The following is a 15,805-nucleotide window of genomic DNA, read 5'->3' as shown; positions in this document are numbered from 1 at the left end:
TTTACAGCAATGATTGTTGTTGCTAACTACATGGGGGGGACCAAGAGCAACACAACATGACACTATAAAAGATGGAGGTGGGCACAGATATGTGACTGAATTTTGAGTCAACAAAGCCAAGAAACGGTGACAGTCTAGTGTTTAAAGACAATCCCATTGTAACATTCTAAAAACACTAACACTTCATTTGAAAATGTCATGAACAATTCAGTCTGATAAATCCTGTTAATTCACTGTTGGGAAAATCAGGATATTGTGAAAAACCTATGAATCAGTCATGCTGGCAGTTAATGGTGTGGGGGTGTCTTTGTGGCACACAAAGCATCATTTCAATGCCACAGGATGCCTGAACAGCTTTAATAATAAAATGCATTCCTTTACAGCAACAGTGCATCAATCTGAGAATGGGCTTTTCAGGTAATTCTCTCTGCCATTAGAGCATGAATGCCCTGGAATGGTTCCAAAAATATAATAAGGACTAGATGTGTAGGATGGAAAAAAATGAGATAAATCCAGACCACACAATTTATGATAAAAATGTAACACATTGTAGTCAGTATGGGCCAGCATCAATATTCCTTGAATGTCTTGTTGAGTCCATTCAACAATGGGTACGCATTTGATACATGGTACTTGAACAGAATTGAACAGAATTGGACATCCCAATAAAATCAAGCTTTTTATTGGGGTAGCCATCTCACTATAAGATAAGTGTGTTACCTGTAGTGAGAAAGTCTGATCTTTATTAAGGCTCTGTAGTTCTTCTCCCTTTTCTGATACTTCATTGTCTTCATTGTCTTCTGCTTTAGAGAGTTCAGGCCTCTTGCCATGCCTGTTGTATAGATTATTCTGATAGACAGTGAAGATTATGAAAGTTAGAGCTCCTTATAATTAACCCCAAAAGTCAGTTTCTGGTTTATTAATAATGGAACATAATGCTAAGAGAAGGGAACATTCCCCACGTTAGTGCTATATTTGCATTATAATTAGTGAATTTCTAGTAAGAATACCCATCAATTCAAAATAGATTTCCATAATGTGTTCAGAAATGTAACAGGCATAGTATCTACTAACTAGTGGCAGTCCAAACTATTCTTCTCAATTTACATGCTCAAATGAATTATTGTTGTTCCATGACAAAAAAAGATAGTACAACTTATATAAATACTGTACACATAAGTGGGGGACAGATATCCAGTACTAAATATCACAAGGTATACAGAGGTGTGATTTGAACCTTTAATGTTGTTTAGTGTTTGAATAAGCTCCATTTTTTTAAATCTGCTCTTCATTGTTCTAACAGAATTCTTTGAGATAAGTAGTCAAGTAGTCAATCATATAAAAAATAATAGGAAATCCATTCAAGGCACAAGCCTGGAAACACTTCTTTACACATAGGCACATTAAAGCCTGAAACAAATATATGAAGCATGAAGTTGAAGCAGAAACCTTGACAGGTTTTTAAAAATGCCTGGATGATATATTTGGGCAATTTAGGAATATACTAACCAAATGAGCTTGGTTGACCGAATGCTCTGATTTGTAAACCTCTCAGCCTGTTAATTTTTTCACCATGTGACCAATAGGATTGTTACTATTTTTGTGATGTTATCCTCATACAATGCAGTAAAATGTAGAGGTGCATATGATCCAGGTTTACAATGGCTCCTGTGACTGAAAAGAAGATCATGAATTCTTATCATGTCTGCCAAATGGAATAATAATAATCACTGTGACATTTCTTTTTCTTGCTAAAGAAGTTGTAGGTAGCCAGTGTAATGTTAAATAATCAGATTGGCTATGAGTTTTAGCAATATTTTAGTAAGTATTATGGCTAACATAATTAATGAAAGAAGGAATTTATAATCATCATTGCAGGGGTCACATTCATAAAACTAGTATATGCTCAAAACGAGGTCCGATATAAGTTTGCAAAACTTTCCTTGCAAAAGTATGTATTTATAAAAGAAAACGTGATGGGAAAATGTTCATACGCTTATGTCAAATTTAACTCATCCATATGTAACATTTCAGAGAAACTTTGAAATGATGACACCCCTTGATAAAGTGGTAAAATGCAGCTAAACCAGATAAATGATGACTGACTTGTGTGCATAATAATTCACTTCACTAAGCTGTTATCATAATGTGCGTTGAGTGAAAAACATGCTAAACCTAAGAAGTGATAAATATGATGCATAGACTCAGTTTTTCATATGGCCCGTGCTATTCTTTGTAACAGCAGTCAAAACAGCTACCTGCTCAGACACTGGCTCCATACGTCTTCCCTTGACCCACAGAGGAGAGGGACTACAATGCTGCACATCCTCTTGAACACTCAGTTGTGGAGTACACCGTAGGACTCTTCAGATGCAGGTGGTGGTATCTGCATGCATCAGGTGGGAGGCTTTTCTACCAGCCAACTCGATGTGCAGCATTGCAATTGAAGGCACTGTGCTACACAATGGGGTATGGCATAATAATTTTCCACCCCCTGACCCCCACTGATACAGAACCAGATGATCCCACTCCCTTTTCACCTACTAAGGTGGCTACCCTTTCTTCTGTGAGGCAGTGTGATAATGTGTTGCGTCATTTGTGAAATAAACAAACAGGTTCACAGGTATATTTTCTAACAAGATCTTTTAATAACTCAGATGGTTCTGTTAGTACCCCACCCCTGATTTCCCTGAGCTCCTGGCTTCTTGGATGACAGTAATTATGTCTCTTTGTACTTGCAGTACTACAACTGTTTGGATTTGGACATTTCTGGTCACACTGATAACAAATAGAGGAGACACTGGTGTGGCACTGTAGTCATCTTCTGAATATGAAGACATTTATGATAAAGATTGTCATTAAAAGTCTGACAACTGTATATATTCTACCATCGCACTTCACTCGAAGGTATATGTTGAGTGTTTTACCTGATTCCTTTGCAGCTGTCTAATCTGCCACATCTGTTTCTCCAGACTAATGTAACATAATGCTGCATAATAAGGCATCGCTGATCGAAATCAGGGAACGTAGATGTGCTTTTTCCCAATCTTGTTGCCCTCACACTTTACCAGTGATGAGTGACCGGCTTCTTCACCTCTACCTTGAGGATGGACCATTTATTTCAGACATGGTACAGCTGGTAGAGCTCGCCACATTCACACCAGCAGTAACATTTTGCCATTCAACATATTTGCGTTTGTTGGTGGCACCCATGCTTGCGTGTGATAGGAAAGGTAGCCTAGTGGCTATGGCACTGGCCTTTAAACTTAACCCCTGATTCACCATATAAGCCACCTAACCTGTGAGTGATTCAAATAAAGGATATAGGAATATTTACTATTGTCATTTGAAAGTGGACAACAAAGCAGCAGCTACAGATGTAAATGTAAGTGAGTGAAAGAGACAGGTATTTAGTTCCCACATTATCTCACATTTCAAAAAAGCAGCATGATTTATATTAAAAGTGTTTGTGTTCACTTTTTATTGCTAGATATTTCATTCAAAGAAATGTACTAACCTTTAGATGTTCTTTTATACGAGACTCTGCTTTACGGCTAATTTTTTTATATGGTAAGTGCCAATGCCACTCTGCGTTCTAGGAGAAAAAAACTTGATTATTTGGTTCCATGGAAATGTAAATACTGCATAGCATATTCAACAGTATAAAACAAACACAAATCATCAAATCAAATCATGCAGGATGTTTTCTAAGTGATTTCTGTATTTTTCTTACTTTAAAAAGCACTTACTGCTGGTTGTTGATTGGTATTATGAATTTAATGGCAATATTCAAGTGGACAATAGTGTTATATATTTTTTTCAAAAACACTAGGCTATGCATTAATTAAAAAATGCAGTGTATCCACTTCAGTAAAATGAAGTTCATGCTTGAACAAGTGCATCACGCTGTCATCATCCAGCGACCCAAATCTCATTTCATAGATTATGTCAAATATAACAACATCACAATAAGTAGTGACAAGCAGAACAACTGAGTTGCCTCTCAGTTTCCTTTATAATAGTGAAAATCACTAAAAACAGTTATTTGAATTTCTGAGTTTTTATTTATTTATTGATGCTAGAAAGAAACCTAAGGATTCCTAAGGATTTGGTAACACTACATAAGCCACTTTTGGACCCATATATTTCTCAGAAAATGCTCCAGATTAAAAAAGAACAAGGGAAAAGTGTCTTTTGTAAATGCAAGATGACTAGACACACTCCATGATAAGATAAAATGACTTACTGCAACATAAAATCTGTAATTCAGTGAGATAATGAAATTGTTATTACAAAGAAGTTAAAAAAAAACAAAAAAATGTAGAAGTTGCTATCTTTGTTGACATCCCAATTTTGCTGATGCCCTATTTAATCTTAGTGGGTGCTGATCAAATCATCAGTGCATCGGTGCAGTCCTTCTACCACAACTGAATGATAGTCCCCTTGCTGGCATATAAACAAGGTTGCAGATAAGATGCATATATGGGGAGTTGGGGTTTTATATATATATCTTATTGTCTTCCAGGATCCCTTGAACAAAATTAACTGGTGGAGAAATGGCATGGTTTATGGATTTGTTTTGCAAAGACGAATTTTTATTCAAAAAAAGCTAAAAAGAACAAGGGCCCAGGTGGCCTCCTGGTCAGTGGTCTATGAAAGGCAAAATGAAATACGCCATGTATAGGTTTGGATTTGAAAATTTCAGTGTTTTAGTTTCATTTGTGATACTACTTTAATGGAATAGTAAAGTAATAATTGATCACTGTTATTTGTTTGATTTTTTTCATCCTATTATGTTATTTTCCCAACATTTTGGTGTTGTTTATATAAACCAGGACAGGGCTAGGAGGCACATTAATGTCGTAGCCCTGGGGCCCCTGACTGAGTTAATCCAGCTCTGCATAAACATCTCTGCTCTCACTCAATAGTTTAAAATTACTAATCAAATGGCCATGAACAATCCTCAGGCTGGGGAATGAGAACTAGACTACTCTGAGAAAAGTCATGCAGATATCAGCATAAATTAAAGACAGAGAGTGACAAGGCCAAGATTTGAAGCTAGAATGCCAGTGGTGTGAGACAGTAGCAGATATTGACCAGTTCATTGAATTATTCATGCAGATTAACTCAATCTGATATTTCCACTTAGAGTATCGTATTAGAGTCATACCAAGTATTTCCTACTTACAATGGAGAGAGTGATGTATGCATTAACTTAAATATTACATTTAGAATAAAATGTTCAATATTTAAATATAAATTGTATATAAACATGCAGCATCTACTAAAATAAATACTGATATTTTGATAATTTCAGCTTTAATAGTCTCTGTGTTTAAGATAAAGCCCCAGCTCTAAATCATTTAAACAAACTGTACACTAATTGAGTATTGGATTAAAATCAATGAATGCATCTGTTATATTAAATTAGTAGGCAGCCCCTATTTGGCATTGAGGTGTTTCTCAGTATAATATATTAATGATTTACAACACAGTATACCTACCTTACCAGTGGTTCCCTTTGTGTCTACTAACTTATACGCCGTCTTCTGAGGTGCAGTGATTTGTGGTGAAAAGAAAAGGTCTTGAAGCTTTTGGGATGATGAGCAACTACTGTAACATATTCTGTCCTATAAAAATCAAAACCTTTAGTTGCTACAAATCTGAGTTACATCAACAGACATACAATTTTGAATAAATATTTCATTACAGTTGTTTTCTTAAATAACACAGTGTGTAAAATGATTTGTCTCATCCTGTATACTGATTACAAGAAATCTGACACAATCACAAACCATGAATGTTTACAGTGTAACAGCAATACATGAGACAGACGCTAATCCCTTGTTGTGTGTTGTCGCAGTGTGAGGCCCTTGTCGTCCTCTTGAACCCTCTGACTCGACCCCAGACACCAGGTAAAAGTCCAAATATTACTTTTATTTGAACCATACAGTGCACAAAGCACCCTCCACTCCACAATACTCATAAACTAATCAATAAACAATACAATAATCAATAATCAATCCTCCACACTCCCAGACACTTCGCCACCCTTCCTCCCAGCTCAGCTCAGCATACTGGTTTCCCAAAGTCCTTTATATAGTCCCTGACCTGGAAGTGTTTCTCCCTTCTTTCCATGTGATCATGAACACTTCTGGGTCAGATAAAAAGCTCCTTTCTTCAACCCGGAAGCACGTCGTTTCCTCTTGTCATGTGATCATGACGCACCTCCGGGTTATAGGGCAAGTAAGAGTCCGGCAGCCTCCCCACAGCGACTCCTGGTGGTCCCCATGGTATCCAGCAGGGCTGTGCGTATAAACTACAAAGTCCATGAGGCCCTGCTGGAATTCGGGGAACGTCCACGCTGTTGGGAGAGCTCCACCTGGCGGCCTGGGGGTGATGGCAGGAATATTTAGCCGGCCACACACCACAGTGTTGAACGCACTCCAAGTACTTGAGGTACCGTCGATTAGCTCTGCACATTAATTACTTAATTACTACCTATGTGTCCCGGATGTTGACCTCTGACATTTTACAAATAAATTTAAATCAACTTCAAAACAAAAAAATGAGTATCAGATACAGGATGAGTAACACAAAAAAACCTATACTGGAAAATAAAAACTTCATGAGCATATGAAATCCTAAAAATCAAGAATGCTCCTGATTTCTGATTCTTAATTTATACTGTATAGTTAAGAAATGCAACTGGCCAGACACATCTCCAGGTCTCTGTCATGAAGCACAAGAAATGTAGACATTGTTTTCTGTGGAAATAGACATATTGTAGAAGTAAATGGCTATGGTTGTATAAGAGATCCTTGCAAGAAAAAAGCCTATCAAGCATTGTTTCAGACACATTTTTAATCACTGACAATTGCCAGGCCCAGAATCATAGACACATTGTATATAAACATAATCACTGACATGTTCCCCTTGTCTTCATACTCTGACAAAATCCCCCAGGGATGCACATGGGATCCTCAAAATAAACACTCATATATAACAACATATGGATAAAACTTGATATATGAGGTGGTGAAACAGCTTTAAAAACTTGCTGATTTAATATCATCTGCCAGTCTTAGCTGGTTACCTTTGAAGATCTGAGCAAGAATTCCTGTCTACGTTGCAACACACATCAAGCTCTACCATGCCCTTAGGCATACTCCAGATTGTCTTTGCCTAGCAACAGTAATGTCTAGCTTTAGCCTGTATGTTTGAATTTTAAGCCACTTCATTACAGTGTAGAATTTCTGGGAACAGGATTGCTGTGAATTCTCATGATTAGCAGCAATGGACCAAAGCCAGCTGTCTCACAGTAGCAGGGCCCTTGTCATTTGGCTAAGCAGGTCCAGATGGAGTATCGCCACGACTGCTGAAGGTCTGTGCGCTGGAGCTGGGGAGTCCTCTACAGTGCATCTTCAACCTGAGCCTGGAACAGGGGAGAGTCCAGAGGCTTTGGAAAACATCTTGTATCACTCCAGTCCCAAATGTATCACGTCCTAGTGAGCTGAACGACTTTCTGCCTGTCACTCTGATGTCACATGTGATGAAGACCATGGAGCGGCTGCTGCTTCACCACCTGAGGCCACAGGTATGCCACACCCCCTCAACCCTCTGCAGTTCGCATACCAGGAGAAGGTGGGAGCGGAGGATGCCATCATCTACATGCTACACCGATCACTCTCCCACTTGGACAGAGGCAGTGGTGCTGTAAGAATTATGTTTCTAGACTTCTCTAGCGCCTTCAACAACATCCAACCTCTGCTCCTTAGGGACAAGCTGACAGAGATGGGAGTAGATTCATACCTAGTGGCATGGATCGTGGACTATCTTACAGACAGAACTCAGTATGTGCGTATTGGGAACTGCACGTCTGACATTGTGGTCAGCAACACAGGAGCGCTGCAGGGGACTGTACTTTCTCCGGTCCCGTTCAGCCTATATACATGGGACTTCCAATACAACTCGGAGTCCTGCCATGTGCAAAAGTTCGCTGACAACACTGCTATTGTGGGCTGCATCAGGAGTGGGCAGAAGGAGGAGTATAGGGACCTAATCAATGAGTTTGTTAAATGGTGCGACTCAAACCACCTACACCTGAACACCAGCAAAACAAAGAAGCTGGTGGTGGATTTTAGGAGGCCCAGGCCCCTCATGGACCCCGTGATCATCAGAGGTGACTGTGTGCAGAGGGTGCAGACCTATAAATACCTGGGAGTGCAGCTGGATGATAAATTGCACTGGACTGTCAATACTGATTCTCTGTGCAAGAGAGGACAGAGCTGGCTATACTTCCTTAGAAGACTGGCATCCTTCAACATCTGCAATAAGATGCTGCAGATGTTCTATCAGACGGTTGTGGCGAGCGCCCTTTTCTACGCGTTGGTGTGCTGGGGAGGCAGCATTAAGAAGAAGGATGCCTCACACCTAGACAAACTGGTGAGGAAGGCAGGCTCATATTGTAGACATGGAGCTGGACAGTTTGACATCCGTGGCAGAGCGACGGGCGCTCAGCAGGCTCCTATCAATTATGGAGAATCCACTGCATCCACTAAACTGGATCATCTCCAGACAGAGGAGCAGCTTCAGCGACAGACTGCTGTCACTGTCCTGTTCCACTGACAGACTGAGGAGATCGTTCCTCCCCCAAACTATGCGACTCTTCAATTCCACCCTTTGGGGGGTAAACGTTAACATTATTCAAAGTTATTGTCTGTTTTTACCTACATTTTTATTATTCTTTAATTTTAATATTGTTTTTTGTATCAGTATACTGCTGCTGGAGTATGTGAATTTCCCCTTGGGATTAATAAAGTATCTATCTATCTATCTATCTATCTATCTATCTATCTATCTATCTATCTATCTATCTATCTATCTATCTATCTATCTATCTATCTATCTATCTATCTATCTATCTATCTATCTATCTATCTATCTATCTATCTATCTATCTATCTAATCATGTGCACAGGGTAAGAATGATTCAGATACATAAAATAAGTCTCAACAATGGATGGTCTAACCAGGTATGAAGACTGGCAAAGAAAGTTAAGAATTCAAATATGGAATATAATTATGTTAACTGGCAAAGAGAAATAGTAAAATAAATGGAAAAGTTCAAGACCCAAATACTGTACTAGGAATACCTTAAATAAAAAGGGGAGTGGAATAATAAATCTAGATGAAGACTACACTCTCAGATATTCGGGATCTCCAATTAGAGGCAGAGTAATGGCAGGAGTGGTGATAATTGTAAGAATTGGGATGATAAAGAAGATAATATGATGGGAGTCTATTAATCCAAGAATAATTACAATGAACTTAATCTACAGATGAAAATATGACTAATACAATTTTATGCACCAAGAGAAAACAGTATAGCGGATGAAAATGATGCATTTTATGACGATCTACAGCAACCTTTAGAGGACATGCAATTTATTGCCCAGCACATAGCAGTAATGGGAGACTGGAACTCTCATATTGGTAACTAGAAAGACTGGAAATATGGAACAAAGGGAGGACATGGCTTGGAAGGAGAGGTGAATGAGAAAGGGTGAAGATGCTAGACTGGTGTATAAATGATCAGTTGCTTATTGGAAACACTTGTTTCAATCACAAAATAATTCATAAAATTACTTACAAAGTAGCAGAACTGGATTATAAAAGCATTACTGACTAGATTACTTATACAAGAAGTATGCAGTTTATGATGTCAAAGCAATCACAGGAGATTACCAATGTACCAAACATTGGTAATAATGGATTTGAACATTCATAAACTAGTTAAATTTACAAAAAATATAGAAGAAACCAACAAAAGAGAGTAATATACAAATAGACTTAAAGTAAAATTAGACAAAAATGAAAAAAGTAGCAAAGAAAAGTGGACCATAAATAAAAGATTGATAAAAGTTAAGGAACTATTATTATAAACAGCTACAGACAAGTAAAGAGTTAAAACAGTAATGCAGGATCCTAAGCAAAAAAGAACTAAATCATGAAATGATGAAGTGAAGATCCTCCAATGTGTGCTTGGTGTGTGAGTGTGTGTGGGTGTGTGTGCCCTGCGGTGGGCTGGCGCCCTGCCCGGGGATTTGTTCCTGCCTTGCACCCTGTGCTGGTTGGGATTGGCTTCAGCAGACCCCCGTGACCCTGTGTTAGGATATAGCGGATTGGATAATGGATGGATGGAGATCAAAGTGGCAGTGAAAAAGGAGGCATGGAGAAAATATATAGGAATAAAAACAGAGGAAGATAAGGGTGGTATACAACAAAAGCAAGCAGAGGCTAAAGAGATTGTGAAATCAGCAAAAAAAGTGCTGGAAAGAATTTGGTAAGGAAAAAGAGGAAAATTCTATAAAAAATCAAAAAGCAGTTTTGGAATATAGTCAAAAGGTTAAAGGGAAATCAAACACAGAAAATCAGAAGCATAAAAAACTCAAATGAAGAGTGGCAGACAGACGGAGGTGGACTCTTAAAGCCTAGAGAGTCTACTATGCAACCAAATTTGAAGAAGAAACAATGAGGAGAGAAGAAAAAGACAAAAAAATCCATTAGAAGAGAAGAGGATGAATGATGATGAAGAAGAAGAACATGGAAGAATAACAAAAGAAGGATTAACAAATTTTCCAAACAAAAAAATGAAAAGAACAGATGAGATAATAGCTGAAATGCTAAAGTATAAAGGATCGATAGTAGTTTAATGTTTCAAGACTATCTTCTGTCATGCATGGAATACAGAGGGAATACCAAAGGAATGGGAAAGATATTTAATTGTACCAGTAAATAAAAAGTGGGATTCCACAAACTATGATAAATATAGAGCAATGTGTTTGTCATCAGAAGTACTAAAGAAGGATAAGACCAGCAACACAAAATATACTACATAAACAACAAGCAGCACACAGACAAAGTAGACAAAAGCACAACATCATATTTTGACCCTAATAACAATAATTGAGAAAAGAATTGGATAAAAATAAAGAATTATACCTGCCATTTCTTGATTTAATAGCAGCGTTTGACACCGTACCATAAACATACATATGGGAAGTGCTAGACGCAATGGAAGTGCCAGATACATTAAAAAGATTCATTAAAAGTATTGATTAAATGTGTAGGAATGGTTTGATTAAATGAGAAAATATCAGAGCAATGGAATATGGAAAAGAGCATTAAACATGGAGATAGCCTCAGTCCTCTATTATTTGTGATATATATAATACTAGGGGGATTCGCCCTCTGCTTGCTTCACTCACCAACCCTAGCCCCACCCACCCCGGCCTGCGCTACGCGCCAGCCACTTCGCATCTGTACCGCGTCGCACGGCCCTTTGAACATTTAAACATCTGTACAGCAGCTGTCCTTTTGTGTCACTGCCTTGTCTTTCTTCAACACCCAGACATCCTCTGCTCCTGTTGGGGGTCCTGCTCCCGAGGCATGCCCCTATGAAGAGGAAGATTTTCTATTCTTTTAATTGAGAGACGTAACTGTCCTCTCCGACTACACACAGAGCTCGATTCTCTCCTGAAAAGACTTATGTTTGTTTGAAGTGTTTGAATAAAGTTTCTGTCTCTAAAATCTCCTGTGTATCTGTTCAACTCTGTGACCCAAGCATGACAGCGTATGTGGATTTCACTTTCACCAAACAACAAATCTTTTAATTCTCGCAGATACGCCTCTTCATTGGGAAGAAACACTACCTTTCCCTGATGGCAACACGAATTAGACGATCTACAAGTCTCCCACTTAAAGTTTAAAGCCGAACAATATCTACATACTTCTGACATATCACCTATGTCCATATATTCGATCTCTTTTTGCTGTTCCATTATTTCACCAAGTAATAATTTCTGTTTGTTTGCACTAATGCGATCTTTACTATCATTTTTGAGAATTTTAGTACTTTTTTATTTTATTTACTTTTAATACTCATTATCTCTAACCTGCTCTGTATGTGTACCGCACCAACGTTTTTGAATTCTTTACGATGTTCTACTTTGTCATCTATTCTTTGTCTTTCTTAAATCTCATGGCACAAAGTCTCGTCTCGCAGATGTGAAAGTGTCTCTCTGAAAAAGTCACGTCTCGTCTCTCTTCCCAAGATTTTTTTTTTTATTATAATATAGATATAATTAACATGAGCAAGAAAGATATTAGAAATGCAGGCTTGGGATACTATAATTTAAATCCAGTATTGATCTGATACTGTATATGTGGATGATGTAACATTATTGCAATAAGAGAGCAACAGTTGCAAAGGAAATTATTAACATGCAAGAGCAAGCTAGAAGCAAAAGGTAAGATAATAAATGTAGAGAGAAGTAAAGTAATGAAATGAACTAAGGAAGAACAAGAAGAGAATTTTCAAATGTGAATACAGATAGATAGAAAACAACTACAAAATGTTTTAACCTGGGAGTAATAATAAGTGAAGATGGAAAGATAGATGAAGAATAAACAGAATAAACAAGAAACATAAAATATATTATCAAATTAACAACACCCTGATAGGGCAGAAGGAATTAAGTGTGAAGGTGAAGATGCACCTATATAAAACCAAATATGTACCAACAGTAGATACGCTTCAAAGTCTTGAGCAACACTGGACAAACAAAGATCTAAAATAACTGCAGGTTTCTGAAGTGTTTAAGATTAATGATAGGTGAGACAAAAAGAGATGGGATAAGAAATAAAACAATCCATGAAAAGCTGTAAATGCAACCACCTGATGAAAACATGGAAATAAAAAAGCTATAGTGGTATGGACATAAGAAGGGAGAGTGAAACAAGGTATCTTAAAAAGGTTTTTAAAATGAAGAGTGAAGGAAAAAGACTTAGGGGAAGACCTAGAAGGGTATGGGAAAAAAACATTAAAGAAGCAGCCAGAAAAAAGAGGGATGACCATAGAATAAGTTAAGATACTGGCAAAAGATTGGAAAAATATCAATGGCTCAAGACCCCAACACTTTAAGGTATAATGGCAGATGGTAAAGTAAGTAAGGAAGTAAGCACTGAATTGACTTTTGTTTTGTGATGATGTTTTAGTCTTCTAGTGCTTGACTCAAGTTATCTAATCTACTTCAATTAATGCCATTAGCTACCCTGATTTACCTATGCAAAATGAAAGACTGACTGCCCACAAGTGTGTTAAGATGATGTCAGGTCTTGGTGGCCTAGCACTCTATATATCATATTAAACCCTGGGTCCCAATTGATCATTATTGAGTCTGGCCTACTCATTTTATACAACCACACTACTCAGCTCTCAGGAAACGCTCATATTCTAGATGTCTAATCTAAATATGTCATTGAAATTCCCCTGCTCCTAATGTTCAAATTGAAAGCTAAAACCTTCTACTCTTTATTGTGCCTTAGTTATGGCCATTCTTGACCTTTAATCACATATTTGTTGTGTATTACTTTAGTGACATCGGTAAACTGTCATAATAATCCTGATAGAGTGGTGGTGATTACCAAGGCTGATTAACTGAAGCACTACAAAGAAACAGTGCAGTGTTGTTTTCCATTATTAGATGATAGAAAATTAGATAAAATTTAAATTTATATTGAATTTTATATCAGAAAGGCTGATTTTTGTTTTAGTTACATGGTAACAGAATTAGATTACTTTTGGCAACCATAAGAGATTAATTCAAAATGCTGGATCTGAAGCAGGGTCATTAGTGCACTCACTATCTCATTTCACCACAGGTGACTGAACATTTCTACTCATGAATAAGATAAGATCAAGGTGAACAGAAAAAAGAGAAAATATATATAGCCTCATAATACAGGTATTAAGCCTACATGATATGCTCAGATGTGCACGCGTTTGAACTTATTAGAAGATGTAAAACTCAGCCAGATGTGGAACTGATATTGGAGCCACTGCAAGACGACTGGCATTCTTTGGACAGAGAATACCTGGCAAAGCATCTTCTTGATTTATTCAATGAAAGAGTCAAATGTCAGAAATAGCATATGACACTATTTAATTGGACGTTCCAAAGGTCTTTGGCCCATTTCCATTAGACATATGATTACTTAAACTGGACTCATTGGTGAATTAAGTGTGAGAGGCAAGACAGACTGTAGGAACTAAGAAAGTAATTGTAAAAGAGCTCACTGCTTTCAGCATATATAACTCTGGAATGGAGAGTGAAGTGAATAATATGCAACCTAACCAATCCCTAAAGCATGCTGTTTGAAAGTTTAGGATGAATAATAAAATGGAGATTAGGGCAGGAGAAGACTTTGTTATTACAAAAGATAAACAATATATTTAGGAGAAGAGATTCAGTGCTGTGTATGGTGTAAAGATGGGAGTTTGCATGTTCTCCCCGTGTCTGCGTGGGTTTCCTCCGGGTGCTCCGGTTTCCTCCCACAGTCCAAAGACATGCTGGTTAGGTGGATTGGCGATTCTAAATTGGCCCTAGTGTGTGCTTGGTGTGTGGGTGTGTTTGTGTGTGTCCTGCGGTGGGTTGGCACCCTGCCCAGGATTGGTTCCCTGCCTTGTGCCCTGTGTTGGCTGGGATTGGCTCCAGCAGACCCCCGTGACCCTGTGTTCGGATTCTGCGGGTTGGAAAATGGATGGATGGATGGATGGGTATGGTGTAAAGCTAACCCAGTGTGACTGGCCAGACCTGGAAGAGATCCAATTGTTGTTCTCTATTCCAGTAGAAATAATATAGGAATGAGCAGTTTTGATGTTCCACATGGCAACTGGGAAAAAAGCTGAAGCAGAGAGCATCCATGTAGAAGCAATTTGATGGGATTATTGCATGACTGGGTAGTTGGTTCTGGAGAAAGGGATAAGGGTATACAGATTCTGATGATTTTATATATGCATGGGGAGCGGTGTTTGAATGGAGGGTATCACTTTTACATATTTATATCAAGGTAGAGCTTTCCAAAATGGGTATTTTGGCACATTTCAGAATTAGAGACACTGTTTGAGGGGATTCATGAATGCAATGCTTTAATTTCTGTTTTCCATACATGTGTCCTAAATACTTTTCTGTTGTAATTTGAATATTGACTTTTAAAGGAGAACAAACAAATCTGCAGACAGGCTGTAAAATTAGCCAAAAACATAACATTTGAATTCTTATATGAAAAATTAGTTTATATTTAACACAGATTACATGTTCTGGCTGGATGTAACATTCAGTATATGGTTAGTACAGAATGTTCTGATTTGTAGTACTTATTATTGTTAATATACAGTAGTTAACTTTTTGTTCATGGAGCATCTTAAAAACAGCTGGTAAAACACCATAAGGAAATTCAGAAATTCCATTGTGTTTAATTAGAAAGGATATAAATGGTACTTGGGCGGCATGGTGGCGCAGTGGGTAGCGCTGCTGCCTCGCAGTTGGGAGACCTGGGGACCTGGGTTCGCTTCCCAGGTTCTCCCTGTGTGGAGTTTGCACGTTCTCCCCATGTCTGCGTGGGTTTCCTCCAGGTGCTTCGGTTTCCTTCCACAGTCCAAAGACATGCAGGTTAGGTGGACTGGCGATTCTAAATTGACCCTAGTGTGTGCTTGGTGTGTTTGTGTGTGTCCTGCGGTGACGCCCGGCATTGGTTCCTGCCTTGTGCCCTGTGTTGGCTGGGATTGGCTCCAGCAGACCCCTGTGTTCAGATTCAGCGGGTTGGATAATGGATGGATGGATAAATGGTACTTTTAGGGAAATTGAGAAATATTTAAAAATCTGTTCTTAACACAACTTTAAATCCAAGAATGGCATGAAAAAGTCTGTCCCAAAATGCACTGTGCAGGGTTGTGCTTAAG

At 38.2% G+C, this 15,805-nt stretch overlaps 1 protein-coding gene across 1 annotated transcript in view; it reads right to left on the bottom strand.

The window, feature by feature from the left end:
• LOC127528005 (uncharacterized) overlaps positions 1-15,805 on the bottom strand; it is a 37,693-nt gene that overhangs the window by 4,459 nt on the left and 17,429 nt on the right. Inside the window, exons 3-5 of the mRNA XM_051928549.1 lie at positions 5,505-5,630; positions 3,518-3,595; positions 721-849 (exon numbers count right to left, since the gene is read on the bottom strand). Of these exons, the coding sequence (XP_051784509.1) occupies positions 721-849; positions 3,518-3,595; positions 5,505-5,630 (333 nt within the window). The remainder of the gene's footprint in view (positions 1-720; positions 850-3,517; positions 3,596-5,504; positions 5,631-15,805) is intronic.

This window comes from Erpetoichthys calabaricus, chromosome 5, assembly GCF_900747795.2.
Source record: "Erpetoichthys calabaricus chromosome 5, fErpCal1.3, whole genome shotgun sequence".
In the NCBI taxonomy this organism is placed as follows: Eukaryota; Metazoa; Chordata; class Cladistia; order Polypteriformes; family Polypteridae; genus Erpetoichthys; species Erpetoichthys calabaricus.
Note: the sequence above shows the minus strand (reverse complement) of the source record. Positions and strands in the feature narration are given on the sequence as shown.